This window comes from Pristis pectinata, chromosome 5 (genome assembly GCF_009764475.1).
Source record: "Pristis pectinata isolate sPriPec2 chromosome 5, sPriPec2.1.pri, whole genome shotgun sequence".
Lineage (NCBI taxonomy): Eukaryota > Metazoa > Chordata > Chondrichthyes > Rhinopristiformes > Pristidae > Pristis > Pristis pectinata.
Genome location: NC_067409.1, coordinates 104,773,191 through 104,798,698, shown reverse-complemented (window position 1 = coordinate 104,798,698; position 25,508 = coordinate 104,773,191). Strand labels below are relative to the sequence as shown.

Genomic DNA, 25,508 nt, shown 5'->3' with positions numbered 1-25,508 from the left:
AGCACCATTAAAAACACTTTCACAGTGCTATTGTAACTGATGTCAATATGTTAGAATTTACTACAAACCGGATTCACAAGATCAATTTCAAGATAATGAGAACTTAATGACCTATTATTCCAAATAATTAATACACTGTATTTTAGATGCAATTTTGAGTGCAATATTGGACACAAACTACTAATGCTGTTTAGTTTGTTGGATGACTATACTTACTATATCACTTCCAGACAGTGAAGCAGCTGATGAAGAGGAGGCAGATGAGAGCTGCTGTGGGCTGGATAAAGACATAGGTGATGCTTGGCTGTAGGGAGATTCAGAATCTCGGCCCTGTTGGTGTTCTCTATTGACATTACCAGTTGTCTTATCCACTGGTTCAATCTTAACACCATTATCTGATTTGGGAAAAACAAAAAGACAGAAATACAATAGGGAATCAACAGTTTAAACAATATTTAAAAAGCAGCTGTTTTTATACAAATGAAGTTTTCCTTCACAGTTTTTCATTCCATGTCAATGTTAGAAAGTAAGTGACAGGCAAATGGGACTGAGCTAGTTCCATTTGCTTGTGTTTGGCCCACATCCCCCAGAACCTTCCCTAGCCATGTCTTTTAAATGATGTAATTGTAGCCACCCTGACCACTTCCTTTGGCACCTTGCTCCAAATACCCACCACCCTCTGGAAAAAGTTGCCCCTCGTGTTCCCTCTAAATCTTTCCCCTTTCACCTTAAATCTATCCCCCCTAGTTTTAGGCTCTCCTATCCTGGGAAAAAAGACTGACCATTCACCTTATTTATGCCAGTCATGATTTTATATACTTCTATAACATCACCCCTCAGCCTCCCATACTCCAGGGGAAAAAACCCCAGACCATCCAGTCTTTCCTTACAAGTTGAGCCCTCCCCAGTCCCGATAACATCCTTGTGAATCTTTTCTGCATCTTTTCCAGCTTAACATCTTTCCTCTAACTGCGCAACCAGAACTGCACACAATACTCCCAAGTGTGGTCTCACCAACATCTTGTACAATTGTAACGCGTAATCGCAACTCTATACTCAAAGCCCTGACCGATGAAGACACGCAGGCCAAATGCCTTCTTTGCCACTCTGTCTGCTTGTGTTGCCACTTTCAGGGAACTACTTATACCCCCAGGTCTCTGTGTTCTACAACATTTTCCAGGGCCCTGCCATTTACTAAGTCCTGCCCTGATTTAACTTATCAAAATGCAATACTTTGCATTTATCAGAGTTAAGTTCCATCTGCCATTTTTTGGCTCACTTTCCCAGATAATCTAGATCCTGTTGTATTCTCAGATAATCTTCTTTACTGTCCACTATACCACCAATTTTGATGTCATCTGCAAACTGACTAATCATGCCAACTATGTTCTCGTCCAAATTGTTAATATAGATGACAGTGGACCCAGCACAGATCCCTACAGCACTCCACTAGACACAGGCCTCCGATCTGAAAAACAACCCTCCACTACCCTCTGACTCCTTGCACCAAGCCAATTTTGTATCCAATTGGCTAGCTCACACTGGATCCCATGTGATTCAACTTTCTGGACCAGCCTCCCACGTGGGACCCTGTCAAAGGCCTTGCTAAAGTCCATATAGACAACATCTACCACCCTGCCCTTGTCAGCAGGACTGATGGTACCTGTGCGATTGGTGAATGAGAAGTAGATATATTGGGAGCAGCCATTTTCAGAACAGCTGTTTCTGAGGTCAAAGTGCTGTGGTTGAGGACAAATACAGAGGCTTTGACAAGTGAGGTTTCAGTGAGAAGGATGAGCAGCAATATACAATTAGGCAAGGTAAGGTTGTTCCTTTTTATTACCATAAATAGTTAGGATTGATAATGTCAGTCAGCAGAGTGGTACACTCTTTCTGCGAGATGTGGGAGATCAGGGAGAAGTCAATTGTCCCTGACGAATGTGTTTCAAGAAGTGTGTCCAGCTGCAGCTTCTTTCAGACCACATGGATTGGTTGGAGCTGCAGTTGGACCAGCTGAAAAGCATAGAGGAGGCACAAAATATCAATAGGAGGTTCAGGAAGGTAGTCACACAGGTTCAACCAGATAGTCGATAGGTGACCACCAGAAAGGGCATGCAGGCAGTGCAAGAACCCCCCCGTGGTTATTCTCCTAACAGGTGCACTGCTTTGGATACTGCTGAGTAGGAGGGGAGAATGGCTTGTCAGAGCAAAGTAGCAGCAGCTAAATGGGTGGCACCAGGACTGGCTGTTGTTCAACTGGGAAGGACACAGTCTACACAAGCATTGAAAGGAGACTCAATAATCAGGGGGACAGACAGGAGTTTCTGTGGCTGCAAGCAAGGGTCCAGGGTGGTGCATTGCCTCTCAGATGCCAGAGCAGGTAAAGAACATTCTGAAAGAGGAGGATGAGCAGCCAGAAGCCATGGCCCACATTGGTACTAACAACAAGGTAAGAGAAATGTAGTCCTATGAAGGATACTTAGAGAGTGCAATAGAAAACTGAAAACCAGGATCTCTTGGGTTGTAATCTTGGGATTCTCTGTGTCACATGCCAGTGAGTACAGAAATAGGAAGATAAGACAGATGAATGCATAGCTAAAAAGCTGGTGCCGGGTGAGTGGTTTGGGGTGGGGTGGGGCTTCAGGTTTTTGGGTCATTGGGATCTCTCCTGGGCAGAGGAAACAGGCAGAGCCTCAACAATTAAAAAAACATTAGCATGATTATATCTATTGTTGACAGCAAATGCAATACACTTAACTACAACTAGAGGTCTCCTCACTTCTGTCTTAAATGAGCAACCACTTATTCCGAAACCATGCCCCTAGTTGATTTCCCCTTGGAACCCATCCAGGAGTTCTCCAAGCACTCTGTAGGATTTCTTCATTTAAATAATACTTTCCCCCCCCCCCCCCCATTCTTATTGGATTGATCTTGTATTATTATATTCCATCACATTATAACCCATCTGCCAAATTTTAGTCTACTCGCTTAACTTATCTTTCTCTTTACAGAAATTTTATGATACCGTTTCTTTGCCCATCTTCCGATTTTCAGAAAAATTGGTTCTTTTGTCCAAGTCATTAAACAGACTAAGTAGTCGAGGCCCCCTACACTAATCCCTGTACCACTCCTGTAGTTACAGCTTGTAAACTGGATAATGACTGGTTTTCCCTTTAGTTACCCAATGTTCTATCCATGCTGAAACATATTAACCCCAATGCATAAGCACTTACCTTGTGCAGGACAATTCCAGGCTAATCCAACAGCTGAAATCCCTCAATTAGAAGCATGCTAGTAAAACATTTTTTCTAGGACCTTGATGTCCTTCCAAAAGTGCAATGACCAAAATTGGAAACTATGCTCCAGTTGGAACCTGAACAGTGTTCAGTGCAGGTTTAACATAACTTCCCTGATTTTGTTCTCTATGCCTCTAAATGATATTGCCAGGATTCCATATGCTTTATTCCCAAATCACTTACTATATCCTGCCACACAAGTCTGTTTGTGCATTCCCTTTAGAATGGTGCTATTTAGTCTATATGGCCTTTCCTTACTCTTTCTGACAAAGTGCATCACTGCACACTTCTCCATTCAACTTCATCCACTTCTCTGCCCATTCAGTTAGTCTTCGTACAGACTTTTACTATTCTCCCCACTGTTTACTACACCTTCAACAGATAAGTGTCATTTACAAATTTGGAAACTTTAACCTGTGTGCGCCCCTAGGTCATCAATATTAACCCAAAGTCCAAGCATCAATCACTGGGAAACACCATTGTCTAGCATCCTCCAGTCTGAACAACAGCATTTACCATTATTCTCTGCTATCTGTTAAGTTAGTTTCCCAAGCATGGTGTAAATAACCCTTTACTACCATAGACGTCATTTTTAAGTGAAGTTTTATCAAACAACTTCTCAAAATCCATGCAGGAAACAATTACTACCCTCCCCTTCAAATTTTTCCAAACGCCAATGTTTTCCAGATTATTTCTGGAGACTTTACTACAATGCCTTCTGGAAAGTATTGCTTTTGTCTTGTATGGATTATATTTTAGCATGCCAATACTTCTATTCTACCTGTTAATTCCCAAAATCACAAGTTAAACACCAACGTACAATATTAAGATGTAAACTTACATGTAGAAAATATTAGGTGAATGGTTCTATTTAAAATAAAAATGACCCCAGGTAAATGTAGTAAAAAAGCAAAAAAATTTACATGAAGGCAGACTAAGAGCTAAGGCAAAGTACAACCAGGTGAGGAAAAAGCAGCTCGTTAAAAAGACCCAAAGTACATTTACCCGACTATGAGGTCAGCAAAGGTTGAGATTTACATTTATCTACGTCGATTCACCATAAGAAAGCATTACTAACCAGAATCAGATGATCCTAGGATCTTCACCGCACCCCATTTCTTCCTGATCCACTCCCTGTAATCTATTACCTCTTGGGTCACTTTAATAATTCTTCCAAGAGTGCTGAAAAAAAAATACATAAGATATAAGGCAATGAAAACTCTTCATTATCCATTTCAATGTTGTAATATCTTACCTCTCAGAATCTCTGTTTGGATAAGATCTTGCCAGCGGTGACACGGCATGACTTAGGACAATGTACGCGTAATCGAAGACCTGCTTGACTTGCATGGCTCCATATGAACTCCTCCCAACATCATTTCCTACCAGGAGACAGCAAAATTCAATAATATCAGTCAGCCTTGAGTCCTTAACATGAAACACATTGCGAACAAAAAAAATTGAGACAGCACAGCCGAGCTCAAACCATTTTTTCCAATTCTGAATAATATTAATTGCAGTCTTATCTGGCCATTGTTAAAGTTTTGTAAATATTGGTATTTCTGTAAACTAAATCAACAACTACCCAAATTCAAGATCTGTTTTGCAACCTTTACCACTTGTGAATGGATTCATCATGAGAGTACCTTCACCAAAATGCATCGCTTTCACTGTAGCTTGAAGTAATTTCCTACATACAAAAATGAACATTGCTCAAAGGGATCAAAACAAAAGGGGTTTAATTTTAAGTAAATGTCTGGTATTTAATTTTTTTCTTTTGAACATTTCACTCTGAATCATTCCCTTTTTCCATTGAACAAGGCAGTGTCAAGACTCCAAGTGAGAGATTAATAAATTGAAATGGGGAATAAACTGACACCAGTTGCACCCAACTCACTTGGGCCTATTATTTTACTGTGGAACATTATATTCCAATTAGGCAGCATTTGCCAGTAGAAGTGCCACTATCTGAAATTAAACTGCACAGAACGTATGCAAGACAAGTTTTTCCACTGTACCTCAGTACAAGTGACAATAATAAACCAATACGAAGTCCAATCAAGTTCTTCTGAAGAAAACCAGCTAACTTGCAGACCTTAAAAGAAAAAACTCTGCAATTTCTTCTCTCCCACACACATATACAATGCTTGAGAGGCATAACTGTTCTAGCTGGCTCTGTAGCATAACTGTAGAACAACTGCTTGCCCCTGTCCCCCAGATACTTCTATATAGCTCTGTGGACCAAGTTCAGACAAACAGAGTTTAAAAATTCTGGAAATCCTCAGCGGGTCAATCAGCATCTGGTATACCTATTATAGGGAGTTCATTATACTTTTAAATAGGTTGATTTTGTGGCAAGGTAACTAATTCCACTAAATAATTTCCTGATAATAGGAGGAAGGAGAACAGATGTGGCTGCTATTTTAAGAAAATTTGAATTGCTCAGGTAATCACCCAGTGCATTACAAATAATGTACATTATGCAAAAGATCTCCCCCTGCATTTGGCAGTGACACAAGCCTGCACCAAGATTTTCTTCTGTCATATATTCATAGGTTAGGATTATGGCTTGCATGCTTTCGTGAAGAAAACACAAAATGGCAATGAATTTTTGTGGTCAGCTGAATTTGAGGCAGGTTGAAGGAGTCAGAGGTTTTAATGACATTGAACATGTATATCAGTTGGTGCTTTTCCTGCGTTCTTCCCCCCCACCACTGCGTTGTTGTACCATGATATCTAGCATGCCTCTGGATGGCAGAATCCACATTGTGATTCCAGGAGCAGCTCTTCAGCTGGGAAAAGGTAGTTCAGGAGGACCCTGCTGTGATTCTCCCAGTTGTAGTTACCACAGTCAGACTTCCTCTCTTCTTGGTCACAACATCTGAGGTACTCTGTATATCCTCTCCCCACAAATAAGTAGTGAGATACTGAATTTATGCTCCACTGGGCAGGCCAAACTGTGCATGTTTGACACCTGACACCCAAAACGGACACTTCACTCTGAGCTTTGTCACAGGAAGAGATTACTCAGTGGGCAGAGGAAAAGATCTAAAGACCTGCTCAAAGTCCTCTGAAAAATTCAACACCCCCCCTGTCCCTTGAGGATTCCTGGCCTATGACTACTCAATGGGGAGAAAGAGCATTCAGGATAGTATTAAGAACCTCAGTCCAAGTATCAAAAATACACAGAAACCCTGTGTAAATGGCATGCACCACCTCACAAACTACCCACCCCTTTGCTCTATCAGGCACTTCATGCCCCATCTGTGGAACCATCTGCAAGACCATCTGCATTTCCATAATGGCTTCCATTACCTCAGAACCCACAAAAACAACAGATAACTCATTTCCACTACCCTGAGGGACTGCCTGAAGAGCAAGACATTATGTTCATTGAATAGAAATAAAAAATGTTGGAAACATTCAACAGGTCGGGAAGCATATGTGGCAAGAGAAACAGTGTTAACACTTCAGGCTGAAGACCCCTCATCTGTATGAAGGGTCTCTGACCTGTAATGTTGGCCCCTTCTCTTGTCACAGATGCTGCTTGACCTGCTGAGCACTTCCAGCATTTTCTGCTTTTATATCATGCTTCCAACATTTGCTTTTTTTTTTATTTGTAGTGTAATGATGAAACTATCTTGCATGCTCCAAGCCTGCCTCCTGGTTAAGGCATGCAAGGCAGTCAAGCAAAATGCATTCTTAATCAGTTTGAATTACCTGGAACCAGAGGATCTTCAATACATAACATGGATGGTCTATACCCATTGGTCATGTTCTTCATGATTTCATCTTTGGCAACGTACGCACCTCCACTTCTTATTCTAATACCAGTTTTCAAGTAATTAAAATGTCTTCCATACAGTTCGAAGAATTCCACCAGAAGAACTCCAAGATTTACACTAGGCCTTCTGGCATCAATCCTTGGATGCAACTGAAATATTCAAGAGATTCAGAGTTTACTTGAAAATATCCACCCTTGCAAAGAAGTAAATCCACTAGTTTTCATAAGCTGACTATTTTAGACATAAAAGAGTGCAAGACCAGAGCTTGCCAGCCCAATAAACCCAGCTGAGAATGACCATCTATAGTCTACTCATGCCTGTACTTAGCTGTCTAAATGCCTACCTTGCTGGCCAAAAACATCCTAAATGCCAATGTAACAGTTTGGATAAAAGCACGACCTCTAGTGTTGCAAGGAGGCCCTTCCCTTTAAATACACTTGGAAACCCTTCAAACCTTTCAGGGCTGTTAACATCCTCCTCCCAGCTTTTCTTTCTCTTAACTGCAAGTTAAGAGTTTTCAAATTTAAACTGAAGTAATTAAAAACTTTAAGAAGGTTAAATAAAAACATTTGTAAATAATTGCAAATTAACGCAAAATAAGCTTTCCCTTACCTCCGTAATTATTATGAACAATCCCTTTTGTATTCAAGGTGGTGTCAAATTGCGCACCAGAAATAACCTGAAGCTGTATCTGAGAAGTGATTCCCCATTAATATATCCAGGACTTGCACATTTGACGACACAAGAGCACAAGCCTCAAATGCGCTGCCATATAAATATTTAAACCCCTCTGGTTCCATGTTGAATAACTGACATTTCTCAGCAAAATTTAGCCCCTTAAACTCAAGAACTGTTTACCTGTAGGAAACTAATAGCCATCAAAATGAGGCTGTAAGAACTAATTCCTCCAGTAAAGACTTCATTCAAATCCCTCTGAAGAAGAAATTGTTTTAAGACCAGTATTAAGTAAGGTAACACTGGGTAACCCTGTGAAGAAAAATAAATACATGTGTTAACTCTCAATAAGACAAAAATTGCCAAGGATTAAAGCCAAAACATTTAAAAGGGACCAGAATCAGAAAACTGATAATTGATTTATGATGCCATAAAACTCTCTTCAGAATAATGATCTCTCATATGGTGTACAATATTTAACAGCATAAACACTAAGTAACAGAACATTAGTTACCCATGACGCCAGTATCCATTTGAGTAGGTCAAGTATTCAAATATACAGGACAACAAAACAAATGCATGGAGTAATACCAATGGCTTAATAGTCAACCAAGTTTCTGCACCACTGAAATGAACAAAAATTATGCCACAGAACTTGTAAATGGCAAAAGTTGGCACACGGCAGAGAGCAGTTTCAAGACAGGACTGGGTCCTTACTGAAAATGTTTGCACATAAGCCCCTTTTATTTTAATCATTTCAAGAAATTGCTTTTTTCCCCCCAAAAAATTACATTTCAAGACTAAAATGCGTCTTTTTCAGTGAAGCTGTTACAAGTAACCTCCCAGAAAAAGCTGGAAATTGGGTTTGGAAGGCAGAGGGCGGAATTCCAAAATTCCAAATCACCAGGGATGTGAAACTGCACAAATTGTTGGAGCAGGTGGACAAGTCTCTGGGTCTTTATGGACTTCAACCCAAGATAGAAAAGTAAAATCAATGCATCAGCTATCTCATTAGCCACATATTTTACTAAAATCCCCCAAATTCAGAAAAGTTTTATTAGATTGAAAAATATTAAATGCAGCTCTTTTATTCAATCAAGGGAGAGAGACAGAAAGCAGCATACAACAGGCCAGTTACCTTAATATCTGTCAAACATTACAACATTTCTAACATTTGTCCTGTTAATAATGATATAGCCAAGCACTTAGGAATACAAAGAGCAGCCAGGAAAGGCTGCATCTGCCATCTAGTCCTACCATATCAAACTTAACATTTCCTTCAACAGATAAACACCTATCTCAATCCCCAGTTCCACTTTTGTCAGTTTAATAATGGTTTCAACTGACAACAATTATAGATAAAGTGGTTTATGATTGTAAAGGTCACAGCAGATTTGAACTAAACTGCAATATGTTTGGTCTTAGCTTTAGATGAAAACTTTCAATATATAGTAAACTATATTCTATACAAATTAAAAGCTTACCTATTATTTATAGTCACTGTTTTAGGAGAGAAACTAACTCTAATCTATGGAAAACAGTTAGCCTCACGTTAGACCAGTAAGCCTGTTAGCACATGTGGAAGAGTTCAACAATTAAAAACAAGACTAACAAGACTTGGCGAATAGAACACTGCTTTTACCAGCTAATGATTCTTGATCTCTTTGGAATCTGTGCAAGAAAGCTAAACTGTAGTTTGTTCATGAAAATGATCACAAAAATTTATGTCTAGAAATTTTAAAAGGATAACCAGAAAACAATGGGTCTTGCAGCAGGTGGGTAGAGTACCTTTGTCTCAAGGATGTTGAATGCCAGGCCTACTTTCTCCTATACTTCAGAGAAAACATCCGAGGGCTTGCAGCTCAACCTCTAATTGCATGTAAATTTAATCACCATCTGTTTACTGCAGCTTAAATACTGAGATTTGGGTGAATTTGTAGCAAATTGAATTGTTTCCCATTAGTTTAAGATCAGTTCCATTCTGCAGGACATTTGTTGTAGGGGAAGTGCAGCACAGCAAATAGAAAGATTGGAATAAATTGTTGGGACAATGACACAGCCTTGCTTGACACCAGTCTTCACTGAGATTGACTGTTGTAGAACCATTGGTTTGGACTATGGCATTGGTTAGGATGCATGCCATGAGGAAATGTTGGAGGAAAACCAATTTCTGTGGGTAGCCGAAGTGGAGGCGAACACTCCACACTGCCACCCAGCTGATTGTGTCAAAGGCTTCAGTGAATTTTAAATTATTCACGTACAGTGATTGGAGCTGCAGTCTGACTTCCTCAGATTTGTTGCTCCCTGTACCTCAAGTTGGTCTGAATCCATGCTGCAATTCAGGGAACAGCTCTTTGGCCACTGGAGGAAGCAATTTGGCACTGGCTTCCCCTGTGGCAGACAGCAGGGGGACCTCTCTGCAGTTCCCACAGTCCGACTTGTCTCCTTTCTTGATGATTATCACAATTACAGCATGAGGTTCCCTGGTGTATCTTCCTCTTTCGAGATCTGGACAAGGAGATCATGGTAGAGCCTCAGTCACAAATCCGGAGTTTTAGAGCTTTAACAGGGATACCATCCGGTCCTGAAATGTTTTCTTTATTTGATATAGAGCCTTTGATTTTTTTTTATGTCAGGAGAGGTGACAAAGCCATTCCAAATTGCTGCAGGATGGAGTCAGGAGGGTTTGCATCAGTGACAAGGTCCTGGCTGAAGAGATTTTAAGTGCTTGGTCCAGCAGCCATTAACTGCCTCTGTCCTTGATAAGTTCACATCCATCTTGGCTCTCAGTGGGGTGTGGCCTTGGATATCTGGGCCCCAGATGGCTTTGACAGCTCAGATGAACTCGTGCATAACTTGGCCGTCAGCAAATTGCTGAGCCTCCTGTGCTCTTTTCAACCACCAACTGCTCTTTCAGTCACAAGTTTCTGCCGAACCTTTGTTTTGTTTCCTTTGAATGGAGGAGCTTCCAATCCAGGAACACTATGTTTGCAGTTACTTAGCTCCTCAATTTCCTGACCATTCTCATTAAATCAATCCTGGGAGAAGGTAAGAATCTCTTCTTAATTGTCAATTACACTCAACTTCAGAACAGCCCATATGCACCCTGCGGCTCCCGTTGACTGCGAGTTGACAACTTTGAAAAGCGACGTCCGAGAACAACTGCCTCTATAGAGTCCTTGAGAGCTTCAACATTGATCTACAGGTGGCAGTTTCAACCGATGCCACTCTGTTGTCAGGCTGATAGAGATAACAGAGAGGATTAGATGACAGTTCAGCAGTAGTTGATACCTGTCAAACGGACATTTTTGCAGTCCTTCCCTCAGGCAATGATATAACCCAATTGCTGTTGGGCTAATCAAAGCATTTTATCCAAAGGACTGCTTTGAAGTTAGCCTTACCAACCCCTCCCTGACTGATTGTTCCTTACCCAAAGGTTGTCTCTTTTCCCACCCCAGTTGAAGTTGACCAGGAGGATCAGTTCATCTCCCTCTGGGATACAGACTAGGATACTTCCATGATCAGATCCTCTTTGGCCTTAAATTTTCAGGGTTGGGGCATAAAGCAGCATGTTGGTTCACGTCAGGGTGAGACAGTGGGTCACAAGCTGTTACCTAATTCCAAGGGGGAGTTGCCCAAGATGCCACCTAGCTCATTCTCAGTGGTACAGCTCACCATGAAGACAGCATTCTTCTTATAGTTTCTCCTGCAGAAGGTGGCCATCTCTTGCCTGTTGTGTCTCACTAGGAAGCAGCAATGTCAAAGTTCCTGGGCAATGATAGCAAACGATGTTTGTATGAGTCACTACTGGGCCTGTGCATGAGGATCCTAACATTACAGGCCCAGCACTTCATATCACAGAATGAAAGCTGTGAGTGTATGGTTTCTCTTAACTTGGGGTAGCTACCACATTTACTTGATATAGCGAGGTTTTCACTGAGTGGCAAGGTTGGACCAAAACAACTAGAGACAAATACTCTGGTACACGAGTATCAATGTTCCACACATTGGATGCCACCCAGAAGGTACAGACTTGTTCTTGTCATTATTCTCAATCATGTGGGCACACATATATTCTATGTAACAACTGTCATATTTACCTTAATAAAGTCTTTGATAAATTGAGCTGCCTTCACACCAGTTTCTACATTGAAACTGATATCAACTTTGACTTCTGTCTCCTGGTCAGTCAGTTTTATAATTGGCACCTGTAAAATTAAGAATATTTTTTCAAATCAAGAACCACACTGAAGGAAATAGTTTTAAAAATGAAAGCAGACATTCTCCCAAGTAACCTACTGTAGCTTTGTCAAGTACTTTAATGGAATATGGTTCAGCAATATTCCGTCTTCGTAGTGCTTGCTCTAATAGCTGTAGAGGTGGGTTCTTCCATTTCCCAAAAACTACCAGGTCTATGTCACTGCAAGGTAAAAGAAATAAAGAAAAAAATACTAGTAAATTCTAGTTAAGAATCAGTTTCTGTAGAGACAAGCCAGTTTTAAACCGTAGACATCACTCTTTCTCATCATTTCTTTTAAAAATTAACTGGATCATCCATCCACTCTGAATTCTATTTTTATTAAAAACAATTTTACTTAAAACTATAAGAGCACTGAACATGCCTTTGCCCTGTTGTTGCTTCCAACATCAAGTGGATCTTTTACAATTATCAAAGCAAAAGTAAGAAGTCACAGCTTTAAAATAATAATTTTAGAGATGTACAGATGTTTGCCAGAGCAGGAATCCCATAGAGTCTGAGAAACTCATTTATTTCCACAAATTTAATTTTTTTTTTAATTAGGTTGATCATAATTCCAATAAACACCTGATTTATAGAAAACTCTCTTCCTTTCAGAATGTTTTCCTTCCAGACTCAAACTTGTGGGGGAGAAGAGGATCTTTGTCCTTAAATGAGCATACATTTTCTCAGCCTTGATATGCCCACATCGCTTTCTGCAGCTTTACAGCATGGATACAATCTGCACACAAATACACCTCTGCCTGAGAAAATTACTGCAATCACACAAACATACAAATTAGGAGCCAAACTTGCTACACCCTTCACTTCTGATAGCATTCTCAAATCCACATTTCCATACCCCTGAAACAATTCACTCCTTACTTGTCAAAATGCATGTACCTCTGCCTTAAAAAGTATTCACAAGTCTATACTTTCCTCCACCCCTTCCCAAAACTCATGACAATTAAGAGAATAATAAAGCTTCATGTGTCTTAAACAGCTGACCACTGGTTCGCTATTCTCACGCAAGAGGAAAGATTCATGGAAACAGACTCTTCAGGCCAACTCATCCATGTCTGAGCTAGTCCCATTTTAGTATGACTATGCAATTTTTTTTACTTCTTACCTTGCATGCATAATATATAATGATATCTTTAATAAGGAAATTTTAAGTAAGCACACCTTAAGCAGAGTGAAAATGACAGAAGAAATTAAAATTAAATTGTATGACAATATCCACAAGAACTTTCACAAATCAGTGGTTGCAACACCCTGTTAATTGCCAACTGTGGTTAAGAAAGCTGATACTTCCTTCCAATCCAGACGTGGTAGTACTCTATTTTGAGCGATACTTGAATGCTGTACTGCACTCTCAGATGTTGCTTTTCAGGCAATTTGTCAAGTGAAAATTATCCACCACCAACAAGCACAAAGGACAAAGGACAGGGAATGCTCCAGTTCTCACTGGTGACCAAGCCAGTATTTCTAATACTTATCTCTTAACATCACTAAAAAAGTTACTTAGTCATTAGCTTGTAATGCCCAAATTGGCTGCTTTATAACAGAGACCATGTTTCAAAATGAAAGGACTTTGTCGGTTTTGAAAGGACTTTGGGATATTCTGAAATTATCAGTTATAGAAGGTGCATTATAAATGCAAGGTCCATTTTTAACCTTGGTGTTAAATGAGGCATGTTAAGATAATTCCAGAGAAAACATGTTACCAAACAAATTCTTTATTTGCTATAATAGATAATCTTCACATACCTGGTTGGGAGATAGAGACCTGTACTGAAACTTCCAAAAATCTGAACCTGTAGATGAAATATACATGCATCAGTTTAAAATCATTTTTCATTCCCTGCACTAGATAACTACAAAGTTTTCTTTATCATTTTGCCTCATGTAAGTTTTATTGAATGTCCAAAGCCCAAGTTGGTTGAATTTTTGACTCCGAAGGATAGTTAGTTTTCATATAGGGATAAAACTAAACTGTTTTTTCTTCCAGAAAATATTGTAGATAGCAAAACGTATAAGTAGATCAAAATTAAATTGGAATACCTTGTTATACTGATCAGAAACAACTACATTTAGCTTCAATTTAATTTCTTGAAGCATTGTAGCTCTCCAAATGAGTAAAATTTGCAGTAAGGCATCTACTCTTACAGGGCGAAGGGACTATAACTGAAGAAGCAGGGGATAACTTGCGTCAATGAATAATAATGATTTGCATTCCCCTGAAACATACTTATCACCAATGAATGAAAGAAAGCTTAAGTTTAACAATGACAAAAACGGCCGAGTTAGCAAGCTGCTGAGAAAACTGCTGGGACTGAAGGATAAAGTGTACCATAATGTCCTCTTTCAAGGAGTATGAAAAGTTTAAACTGCATAAAGAGTTATGAAAACAAAAATTAAGACTCTGGCATTTAAGACAGGCTGTCAAAAAAATTGTGAATGTAACTGCAGTGTTAAACAATACAGTAATAATTCACAAGTTTAATATTTTGAAATAGTTAATAATTAAATTCAGGCATTGTGTGTTTTTTTTTAAAAAAAGTTTTGCCTGCACACTAGACCAGATCTGTGGCATATCTACCTGTTAAAGTAGATTTCCAACATATTTTGAAAGTGGGGCTTGTTCTGCCCCCCTACTCCAACAATATGAGGCTTTGAAAAGGAAGACAAAGTGTAGGCAGCAATGGATCAGTGGTGAGATATCTGCTCGCCAGTGACCAAAAAATCTGGAGCAAATTTATTTTTAACAATTACAATTTATGCATTTATTAAAATTGTCAGTATTTTGGTGTTAACCACAGACATCTGCTGTGTTCTAAAAATGGCAGTATAAACATTGACACATGAATTTACAAACAACAAAATGTTTTCCAATTTTACATCCCTAGTAATTTAAAAAAGGACCTAGAAAATGATCTAGTTTAAAGATACAGCAATCTTGTTATGAAATTGAACAATAATTTTCTCCATCAGTTTGTTGTTTGGATCATTTGGATAATCACATCCAGCTATAAAATCAAGAAATCAATCTAAAATATTTCCATCAATGTACTATTTCCAGCAATCTTTCAATACAAGAATCTGGAACAGCAATTTACCTAGATGCCTTAAATGTATGCTCAATTCAGCCTCTGAATATTCATACATCTCTGCACACATCAGTATCTAAACAAAAATATACAGAAAACTACTTTGCAATTCTTTGGATTAGATCTGATGCAGGATTTTTTTCTATTCAAGTCCAGATTTTTATTTGGCAATAAAGAGACCAATTTAAATTAAGCCTTTTATAAATTCTGAACCCCTCTCATCAGTGTAAATAAGAAAAAGAGAAATAAATTCAGTGGATAAGTAGTTGCATGTTATAATACTCACATCAGCTGTAGGCCAAAGCTCCTTGATAACAGATTCTATTCGTTTTACAACTTCTTTGCGCATGGTTTCCTCTTCAGGCCGTGGTGACATGAAATTGTAGAAGTCCAAGACTTCTTCATGAAGTCTAAAAATGTAGTAAATTTAAGTTAACATTCAGTAATGAAATATTATTCCCAGCCTGTGTATTATCACGAGCCTTTCCTTTAAACTTTAAAAAAACTTAATTACATTCTAACAGTTTTCTCCACACATTAAGAAATATTTCAGTTTGACTGCAAAATAGCTTCTAATATTCCTTACTTGGAGTCATGTTTTACATTAACCAGACCAAAAAATTTGAGTTGTTTACAGAACTTTCAGGAAGAAAATTGTAGGGATCTGCATTTATTAATTCTTTAATAACTTAAAAAGTTAATTTGCTACACAAATTACACACTTCCATCACAGCAACATTGTAGAATGTAGTTTAGTATTTCCTAAGCTGGTTGAGAATCCCAAGTCCTCTGCTTAGCATACTGACAGTATTCTTTGAAGTTTATCAAACCTATTATTTTTACTTTGTACTTATTCACATTACAACAGCCTCAATAGCTCTGACCATTTACCTTTCCAACTTTACTGCTTTACTGTCTATTGGACATTTCTATTTGCATTTGTTACAGTATGCTCCCTTCCTTTGGGCCATCAACTTGTGTCATTTCCAAGCTTCCAAGTTTTGTTGTACAAATGGGTGCAATTCAACTGCAGTCCTTGTAGATGCAACACATACTGATGCTTCAATAAAACACATTCAAAATCCTGAAGATTTTTTTTTAAAACCAGGTGTCCAAGACAAAACTCACTGAATTTCATTGTTCATTTTCTCACTTTACTCAGTACACATGGAAAGTGAACCCAGGTGAGGAAACAGAGTTTATTATCAAAAATATGTGAAGCTGTGAAAAATTAAGTTACATTCACATTGAGTAATAAGAGTCATACAGCACAGAAACAGGCCCTTCGGCCCAACTGGTCCATGCCGACCAAGATGCCCCATCCTTGTTAGTCCCATTTGCCAGCGTTTGACCCATAATCTTATAAACCTTTCCAATCCACGTACCTGTCCAACTGTCTTTTAAAAGTTGTTACTGTATCTGCCTCAACCACTTCTTTTAGCAGCTCATTCTACATGGATACCACCTTGTGTAAAAAAAAAATTGTACCTCATGTTCCTCTTAAATTTTCTGCCTCTCAAACCTATGTCCACTAGTTCTTGATACCCCAACCCTGGGGGGAAAAAAGACCAAGTTCATTCATCCTACTTATGCCCCTCATGATTTTTAAATACCTCTAAGATTTCTTCTCAGTTTCCTATGCTCTAAGGAATAAAGTTTTAAGTTACCAGCATCCGAATCTGTTTTACTGTTTTTACAGTGTTTAAAATGTTTAAGGTTTTGTTAAAAATTGCTGTCTTTCATTTTTTTTTTAAAACTAGCATGAACTGCTTAGAACAAAAACTTCATTGTGAACATTACTACAAAAAGCAGAATTGCAAGGAAAAAAGATGCTATTACTCAATTAACGGTACAATTCAAGAATTTTATCCAAAACAAGTACATTTTCCTGGGGAAAAAATTTGAGAAAAATGTGCATCAACTGTGAAACTAAACACATTTTCCTTACTTTATATTAACAGCTACTATAGAAATTCCAATCACATCTCAAAAGGCAAGTTGTCAAGGTACAGCAATCCTGCATCCATATTATATCTAGTTAACATGCAGTACATTTGTAATTGGAATAGATGCATCGTAGTCAAAATACATCTCACCCTTGGAACACTTCTCAAAGCATTTGAAGGATCATCACCAGAAAACATTATTCCCATTTCTTTCTCCACAGGTGCTGCTTAATCTGCTGAGTATTTCCAGCATTTTCTCTTTTTAAAAATCTCAAAACATTTTACCCACTAGTGGTACGAGGAAATAACTAAAAATAAAATGTTGAAAGACACCTATTTCAATCTGGTAAGATTAAACTTTTCCCTTGAGAAAATGGTGGCAAACTGCCTTCTTGAATCACTGTGATCTGAGGTATGGATATGCCCACGATGCTTTTAGGGTGAGAGAGTTCCAGCATTTTGACCCAGCGACGTAGAAATGGCAATATTTCCAAGTCAGAGATCTCCACCAAAGAATACAGATAACAGATGAAGAACAAATCAAGAAAGTCCATGCCTACAGAAAGTTCTGAAATGTGATGAATGAAATAGTGGAAAACAATCCTTTGTCCTATAATCACACACCTTAATTCAGATCCCACTGTACATGTAAATGCATGTTGAAAAATCACACATAGTCCTCAAGGTAACTCATTGTTTAAATGTACTCAGAGCCAAGACAACTGAGAAAGACATGTCAAGTGACAACTTTCTAGATTTTATATAGATCCTGGCAGAGGTTTTCCCTCTGGATCTAAAAAAACCCACTGTGCTTCTCATGCTGTCCTCATTTCATACTGGCCCACAGCCAGTTGGAAACATTTCAGAGTCGCAACGAGATGCCAGAACCATGGCCAATTTGGGGGCACAGTTTCAGCATTACATCTCGGACTGGTTGGGGTTCACAGTCCTCCCCTCGAGCACTCAGCCATTTCTTGATATTACGTACAGTGAATTGAATTGGTCTCAGGATGCTTATCCCAGCACTTCTGAATCAAAATGGTTGCAAACTCAGCCAGGTCTTTGGCAGCACCTGCTAGACTTATGATCACTCAAAATGAGGTAGAGTTGTAAGTAGTAGAATGTTCATGGCATCTCGATCTTCCATTAATTCTTCAATTGTTCATCATTATTCATGATTGGATGTGGCAGTATTGCTAAAGCTTTGATTTTTTTTGTGGAATTCTTTATCACTGTCTACAGAAAGCTGCTTGTTGTACATACTTTTGTGATGTTTTTAAGAAGTCAAATTTTCATTATGTATTCACAGATTTTCACCTCTTCATTTTTTTTACTGTTCCTATTAGTGCAATTGACCCTTTATTATCTTATCACTACCCACCTTCTTTCAGTCTTACACATGGCTACATTACCTTTTCTATGTCACTCAAATTTTTAAACAAGCATGATACCCATCTCTATTTCTTCCTCACCATCTTCTCTTATGCCCTTCAAATGTTTAAATTGATATTGGTTTATTATTGTCACTTGCACAGAGGTGCAGTGAAAAGCTTGTCTTACAAACCGATCGTACAGGTCAATTCATTACACAGTGCAGTTACATTGAGTTAGTACAAAGCGCATTGATGTAGTACTGTTACTGTTTTTTACCTGTACAAAGTAAAGTGCCACAGCTACAGAGAAAGTGCAGTGCAATAAGGTGCAAGGTCACGAGGTCATAGTCCATCTCATTGTATAAGGGAACCTTTCAATAGTCTTATCACAGTGGGGTAGAAGCTGTCCTTAAATCTGGTGGTATGTGCCCTCAGGCTCCTGTATCTTCTGTCTGATGGGAGAGGCGAGAAGAGAGAATGTCCCGGATGGGTGGGGTCTTTGATAATGCTGGCTGCTACACCAAGACAACGAGAGGTAAAGACAGAGTCCAAGGAGGGGAGGCTGGTGTCCGTGATGCGCTGGGCTGTGTCCACAACTCTCTGCAGCTTCTTGCAGTCCTGGGCAGAGCAGCTGCCGTACCAAGCTGTGATATATCCAGATAGGGTGTTTTCTATGGTGCATCAGTAAAAGTTGGTGAGAGTCAAAGGGGACAAACCAAATTTCTTTAGCCTCCTGAGGAAGTACAGATGCTCCTTATTATCTCACTTATTTTTCTGTGGACATGTGAATTTGTAATTTGCTTTATTGTCACATGTACCAAGGTACAGTGGAAAAACTTGTCTTGCATACCATCCATACAGATCATTTCATTACAACAGTGCACTGAGGTAGTACAAGGTAAAACAATAAACGAATGCAAAATAAAGCATTACAGTTAGAGAAAGTGTAGTGTAGATGGACAATAAGGTGGAAGGCAATAACGAGATAGATTGAGAGGTCAGGAGTCCATCTTTTCATAGTAGGGAATTATTCAATAGTCTTATAACAGCAGGACAGAAGCTGTCCTTGAGCCTGGTGGTATTTGCTTTCAGGCTTTTGTATCTTCTGCCCAATGGGAGGGAGGAGAAGAGAGAATGTCCAGGGTGGGCGGGGTCTTTGATTATGTTGGCTCCTTTGCCAAGGCAGCAAGAAGTGTAGACCATGGAGTCCATGGAAAGGAGGTTGGTTTCTGATGTGCTGAGCTGCATCCACAACTTTCTACAGTTTCTTGCTGTCACGGGCAGATCAGTTGCCATACCAAGCCACGATGCTTTTGATGGTGCATCGATAAAAATTGGTGAGGTTAAAAGGGGCCATGCTAAATTTCTTTAGCCTCCTAAGGAAGTAGAGGTACTAGTGAGCTTTCTTAGCATCTTCGTGGTTGGACCAGGATAGGCTATTGGTGACGTTCACTCCTTGGAACTTGAAGCTCTCAACCTCAGCACCGTTGACGTAAACAGGAGCATGTGCACCATCCTCCTTCCTGAAATCAATGACAAGCTCTTATTTTGCTGACATTGAGGGAAAGGTTATTGTCATGACACCATGCCACTAGGCTCTCCATGTCTTTCTTGTAGTCCGACTCATCGTTATTTGAGATTCGGCCCACCACGGGTGGTATCATCTGCAAACCTGTAGATCAAGTTAGAGCAGAATCTGGCCACACAGTTGAGAGTGTACAGGGGGTAGGGGGCTGAGGACGCAACTTTATGGGGGCACCAGTGTTGAGAATAATCGTGGCGGAGCTGTTGCTACCAATCCTTACTGATTGCAGTCTGTTGGTCAGGAAGTCAAGGATTCAGTTGCAAAGGGAAGTGTTGAGTTCCAGGTCTCGGAGTTTGGTGATGAGTTTGCTTGAAATTATGAGCTGTAGTCAATAAGCAATAGTCTAACGTAGGTGTCTTTATTGTCCAGGTGCTCCAGAGATGAGTGTAGAACCAGGGAGATGAGGTCTGCCATAGACCTGTTTCAGCGGTAGCCGAATTGCAGTGGGTCGAGGGTGTCTGGAAGGCTGGAGTTAATGCGTGCCATGACCAACCTCCCGAATAATTTCATGATGGTGGATGTCAGAGCCATGTGTTAAAAAATTCTACCATATTTAGTTCTTTGCCTATAAAAGAATATCTGCTCTATTACAGGTATTCTATTCAATATTATCTCAACGGTGTTTAATTTTTGAAAGCAATTCCTTTCTATTTTTAAAATCATTTTTTGATTCCTACTCTATACAATTTTCTGCGGTTACATCTCATGTGAATCTGAACCTCCATTACTAAATTTACCTTAAAATAAAGACATTTACTAGTGTGCCAAGTTTTTCCACCCCAAATCCTGCTGTATACAAAAATGAACCAACACCACTCAAAATATTGTTCACATACTGTATATGGGTTGCTTTGACTGGATACAAGAAAAACTTGGCAAGCTGATGTAAAATCCCATATTACTGTTATTTTGAATCTCTTTTTGTTAACATTCAGAATTCTTAAGCTGAAGAGAGCAAAAGTGCATACAATATTCTAGGTGAGATCGTATGAAGGCCCTGTATAACTGTAACAAGACATCCTTGCTCAGAAACTGAAAATGTCTAGCAATAAAGTCTTTTTAACTTCTTGCTGTAGCTGCATGTTTGCTTTTGGTAACTGATACACAAGAACACTCCAATCCCTGTATCTATTGACATTTAAATGATCTGCCTTTGTTTCCCTTCACATTTATCCATATTATTCCACATATACTATATGTGCCTATTCAAGTAACATGGTCAAATTGCTTGAAGGAACACCCAACACCATTTTTGTTTTTGATTTGTTTCCTGTATCTTCAAAATATACATGGTGACCAATCACATATAATCACTTACACTTCCATTTAGAGAATGGTCGCTTTACCAATATCACAGAAGCTGAACGGTGTGGTCATTTGCCATTATTGTGGAAGCTTTCCAATCCAATAGGCAGCAGTCTGGCCATGTCACTCATCTATATTCACAATATTCATCTTGTTTTAAGTAATTGAGAGGGAGTCCATGTGGATAGAAAGTTTCATAAAGCATTTGATAAAGTAACACATCACAGATTTGTCAGCAATACTAATGGATAGTAGCAGCAAGGATAGTAGCAAAATTGCCTTGAAACAAAAAATAATAAGTGCTGTCTTTCAGACTGAAGGGCACAAGAATGCAGTAAATGTCCTAAAGGGGAAAGTGATAGGAATGCTTTTTATAAAGACAATTGGCTTAAGAAGCACAGTCATGGAGAACAATAGCTGCTCCTTTTTACAAGCCAAATGAAAGAACTAGCTGAAGTAGTGTGTTCAGTTCTGAGCACATTGTGAAATGTTGAGATCCTAGGAATGGTATACAAATCCTCCCTAGGTCACAGCAGGGTTCTGTTCCTGTGAACTGTTCGTAACCTGGAATTTGCAAGGCAGAAATGAGGTTGCCAGTCGAGCTCCCAGGCAGCAGAAGATGCCTGCAGCCCTGCAGCAGCCAGCAAATCCATCCTGCTGGTCTCCCAAATGCTCATTGGTACGCCTGGGCTGTACACAAGTCGGGGATTCAGAACCTGGGGAGCGCCTGTATAGGAGAATGATTAAAATCACAATTGGCATGAGCCCTCAGTCATACTGGGAAAGAAGTGGAAAAGCTGAGGTTACTCACTTTTACAACCAAAAATTGACAGGGGTATTCAAAATTACATACAATTTTGTAAGAAGAGAAATTTAAACACTGAGCTGCTGTGATCTGCAATGCACTGGATAAAAAGGCAAAAGCAATTCAAGAGCAACTGTTAAGAGTGACCTAGGTAAATACTCGGAGAGAAAAAAATTACCAGATTATATTTGTGCACTCCGATCAGTTATCCCTTGTTCTCTAATCCTTTAAGACTACTTTGACACTCCATTTGTTGTGTAAGAGATCGACTGAGATTAAAGTGCCTGTTAAGGTACAAAAGTAAAAAGAAAATGCTATGAATTGACCAAAATTGCATGACATAACTGAAAAGCCTTGATTATTTGGATAACTCTCTCTCAAAATAGAAGTACAGCAATATTTGGGGCACTATGGCTTAATTTCTAACTGTGGGAGTCAACGTATGGGGTCATCTACACCAGAAGTACACTGCACATGAAAACACGAACAAATTCTTCTGCAGCACTATAGATATACAATCTTTCCAATTTAAAAAAATGCCATCCCCTAAAAATTAAAAAGACTCAAATTAAATATGGCAAGTATAGCTGAAATCCAGTAAACTTTTTATATATTGTGAAAATTCACATCTCCCATTTCAACCAAATAGCTAGAAATAAGTCCAAAGCTCTGTGTACATCTTAAACAGGTTAAATGAGGCATATAAATATTTATGTATTTCATTCGCCAATACCTATCAAAAGATTAGCAAACTTAACCACTCATTGAAATAATTTTTACTTCAGAGTACAGCACAGGAACAAGCCCTTCAGCTCACCACGTCTGAGCCAACCATGATGCCAATCTAAACTATTCCCGTCTGCCTGCACGTGTCTGTATCCCCCTCTTCCCTACCTGTTCATGTGTCTGTGCAAATGCCTCTGAAACATTGCAATTGTATCTGCTTCTAGCACCTCCCCTGGCAGAGCATTTCCAGGCACCTACTACTCTGTGTAAAAAAAAACTTGCCTTGCAAATCCCCTTTAAACTTTTCCTCTTTCAGCTTAAACCTACACCCTCTCATATTTGACATTTCCACCCCGGGAAAAAGATTGACTATTTCCCCAATTCATGCCTCTAATAATTTTTTTAATACTTCTATCAGGCCAACCCTTGGCCTCTGGCACTCCAGAGAAAACAATCCAAGTTTGTCCAACCTCTCCTTATTGATAATGCTCTCCAATCCAGGCAACATCCTGGTCAACCTCTCTGAAATGAGGCTCTACAGAGACATCCTCTTTAAATAAAAGCTAGTTGGAACCAAAGAACAAACTTTTTCTAACTGTAGAACCGAAGGATGAATATTGGTTACTGCAAACATACTAACTGGGAGCAAGAGCAGGCCACTCGGTTCCTTAATCCTTTATTGCCCTCCAATCTCTGCAAGGTTCGATAAGGTACATCACAAAGCCTTTTCAACAACCAACTAAGCTGATCTGAACCCTGTAAAGTCTAACAGGGACCAAACTTCAAGAAACAGCTCAACTCAATCAAATATATTTAGCAGCCATCCCAGATGCCTCAATCACATCTGTGCTTCTCCATGTAGATTCCCTTTCAAAAAAACAATGAAGCATCTGAAGTTGTAGAACATATTCAAACATGGGTCTTCTCTGCCCAGAGTAGCTTGCTGACTGACTGAACCCAAATGGAGTGTAGGGAAAACCAAAGGAATTACACTGAATTCTTTCTACAGAGCTTAAAGATCACAAGCACTCCTGTCCATGAAACAATGGGATTACGTACTAAATAGCTCTCAACTTTCTGCATAGACAAGATATCATTCATTCTCAGTGTTCAACACCACATTAACTGGAACAAATCAAAGACGGATCCAGTATTTTGATGAACCAACACATTTCACCTGCATTCATTACATGTGAAATGCTGATTTCCCACTAGACATTATAAAATGGCTGGAAGAATGGTACACGAGGACAATACCCTCAAACTGAAACAAGCCTAGTTGTTCCAACACAACTCTGACAATCATATCCACTAGATGCAAAATGAATGACAAATCTAAAAGCCAAATACCAGCCTATTAGTTAAAAAAAAATTAGAAAAGAGCTAACAATTGTTATCACCAATCACCTGCTCACTGATGCTTTGGGTAATGCTCCAACAAAACCATTTGGCTCCATCTTTCAACCTTATCTTTAAAAATAAAATATCCATTTTGATCAGATATAAAACATTTTGTCCTAGAAATTCCTTTGCTGCTTTTCAACCACTGCTAAAACAATGCTGTGCATCACGTAACATTATTTTAAAAATATCAGAAAGATTACAACCTTCTAATGCAAGTTTTGCAATACATTATTGTCAAATACCACATCAGTTTCAGCGTGTTTTTTGTTGATCCGCTGCTGACACTTAACCTTACAGCTATTACTTCAGAAGCCAGGCCTTAAAGGGCTACAAGCACAAGGAGCACATTTCTAGCCAGAGGAGAACGCTCCTGGTTAAAGAATGTTATAATGATGAGAGCTTTGGTGGAATGCTCACAGGGGCTCAGAGGGATCTGAACAGGCTGGAGGAAAACGTTATCTGCAGGAGGAATATTCTTTGGGTAGAGAAACTACAGGAAGCCTCCAGGGCAGGAGGCAGGCACTCCTCTGCAAGGAGAAAAACTACACGAGAGCAGTCTATGAATGCCTACACTCCAGGAAACCGACAAAGCCAAAGAAATCTCCACGCTTGCCCTCTGTTCCTGTGGGCTTAAGAAAATACAGGAAGTTTTCTCTCAAGTATACAACTTGGATAACCTCCCAAATGCCACAGATCTGCAGTACTAACAGCCTGGAATGATCACAAGTTCAGGAAAATGAAAGTGACCACGTCCTCCATGGCAAAGCTGTATCTGAAGTCATAGGAGGTCACAGATCTCAGCAGGGACCATCTCAGTGAAGCCCAAGACTGCATAATATTTAAACACCTAATGCTCTCTATTCCAATTATAGACAGTGACAGAACCTCCAGACTTCTTGGGCAGAGAATTCCAAAGGATCACTAATCCTTTGGGTTAAGCAATTGCTTCTCACCTGTCCAGGATTGCCATTCCCTTAATGTTATGACCCCCCAATTCCAGATACCCCAGCCAAGAAGAATACCAATCTCTGCATCTACCATACCAAATGCCACAGAAATTTTATGTGTTGCAATAAGATCTGAACATTCCACATCTACAAGTGCATCTTTCCTGATTGCCTGCTGCACCTGCACATTAACTTTACAACTTGTATACGAGTCCCTCAAAACAACAAACACCTTTCAATCACCATTTAAAAATTACTCTGCCATTTTCTGCCAAAAAGGGCAATTACACATTTACCCATGTTACATTATATCT

The 25,508-nt window shown here is 39.3% G+C and overlaps 1 protein-coding gene across 2 annotated transcripts in view; it reads right to left on the bottom strand.

Moving 5' to 3' along the window:
- Positions 1-25,508, bottom strand: part of tent4a (terminal nucleotidyltransferase 4A) — a 51,745-nt gene that overhangs the window by 9,027 nt on the left and 17,210 nt on the right. For both annotated transcript variants that reach the window (XM_052016524.1, XM_052016523.1), the window contains exons 2-10: positions 15,390-15,513; positions 13,764-13,810; positions 12,056-12,176; positions 11,857-11,964; positions 7,940-8,068; positions 7,017-7,230; positions 4,552-4,678; positions 4,375-4,478; positions 217-395 (exon numbers count right to left, since the gene is read on the bottom strand). In XM_052016524.1, the coding sequence (XP_051872484.1) occupies positions 217-395; positions 4,375-4,478; positions 4,552-4,678; positions 7,017-7,230; positions 7,940-8,068; positions 11,857-11,964; positions 12,056-12,176; positions 13,764-13,810; positions 15,390-15,513 (1,153 nt within the window). The remainder of the gene's footprint in view (positions 1-216; positions 396-4,374; positions 4,479-4,551; positions 4,679-7,016; positions 7,231-7,939; positions 8,069-11,856; positions 11,965-12,055; positions 12,177-13,763; positions 13,811-15,389; positions 15,514-25,508) is intronic.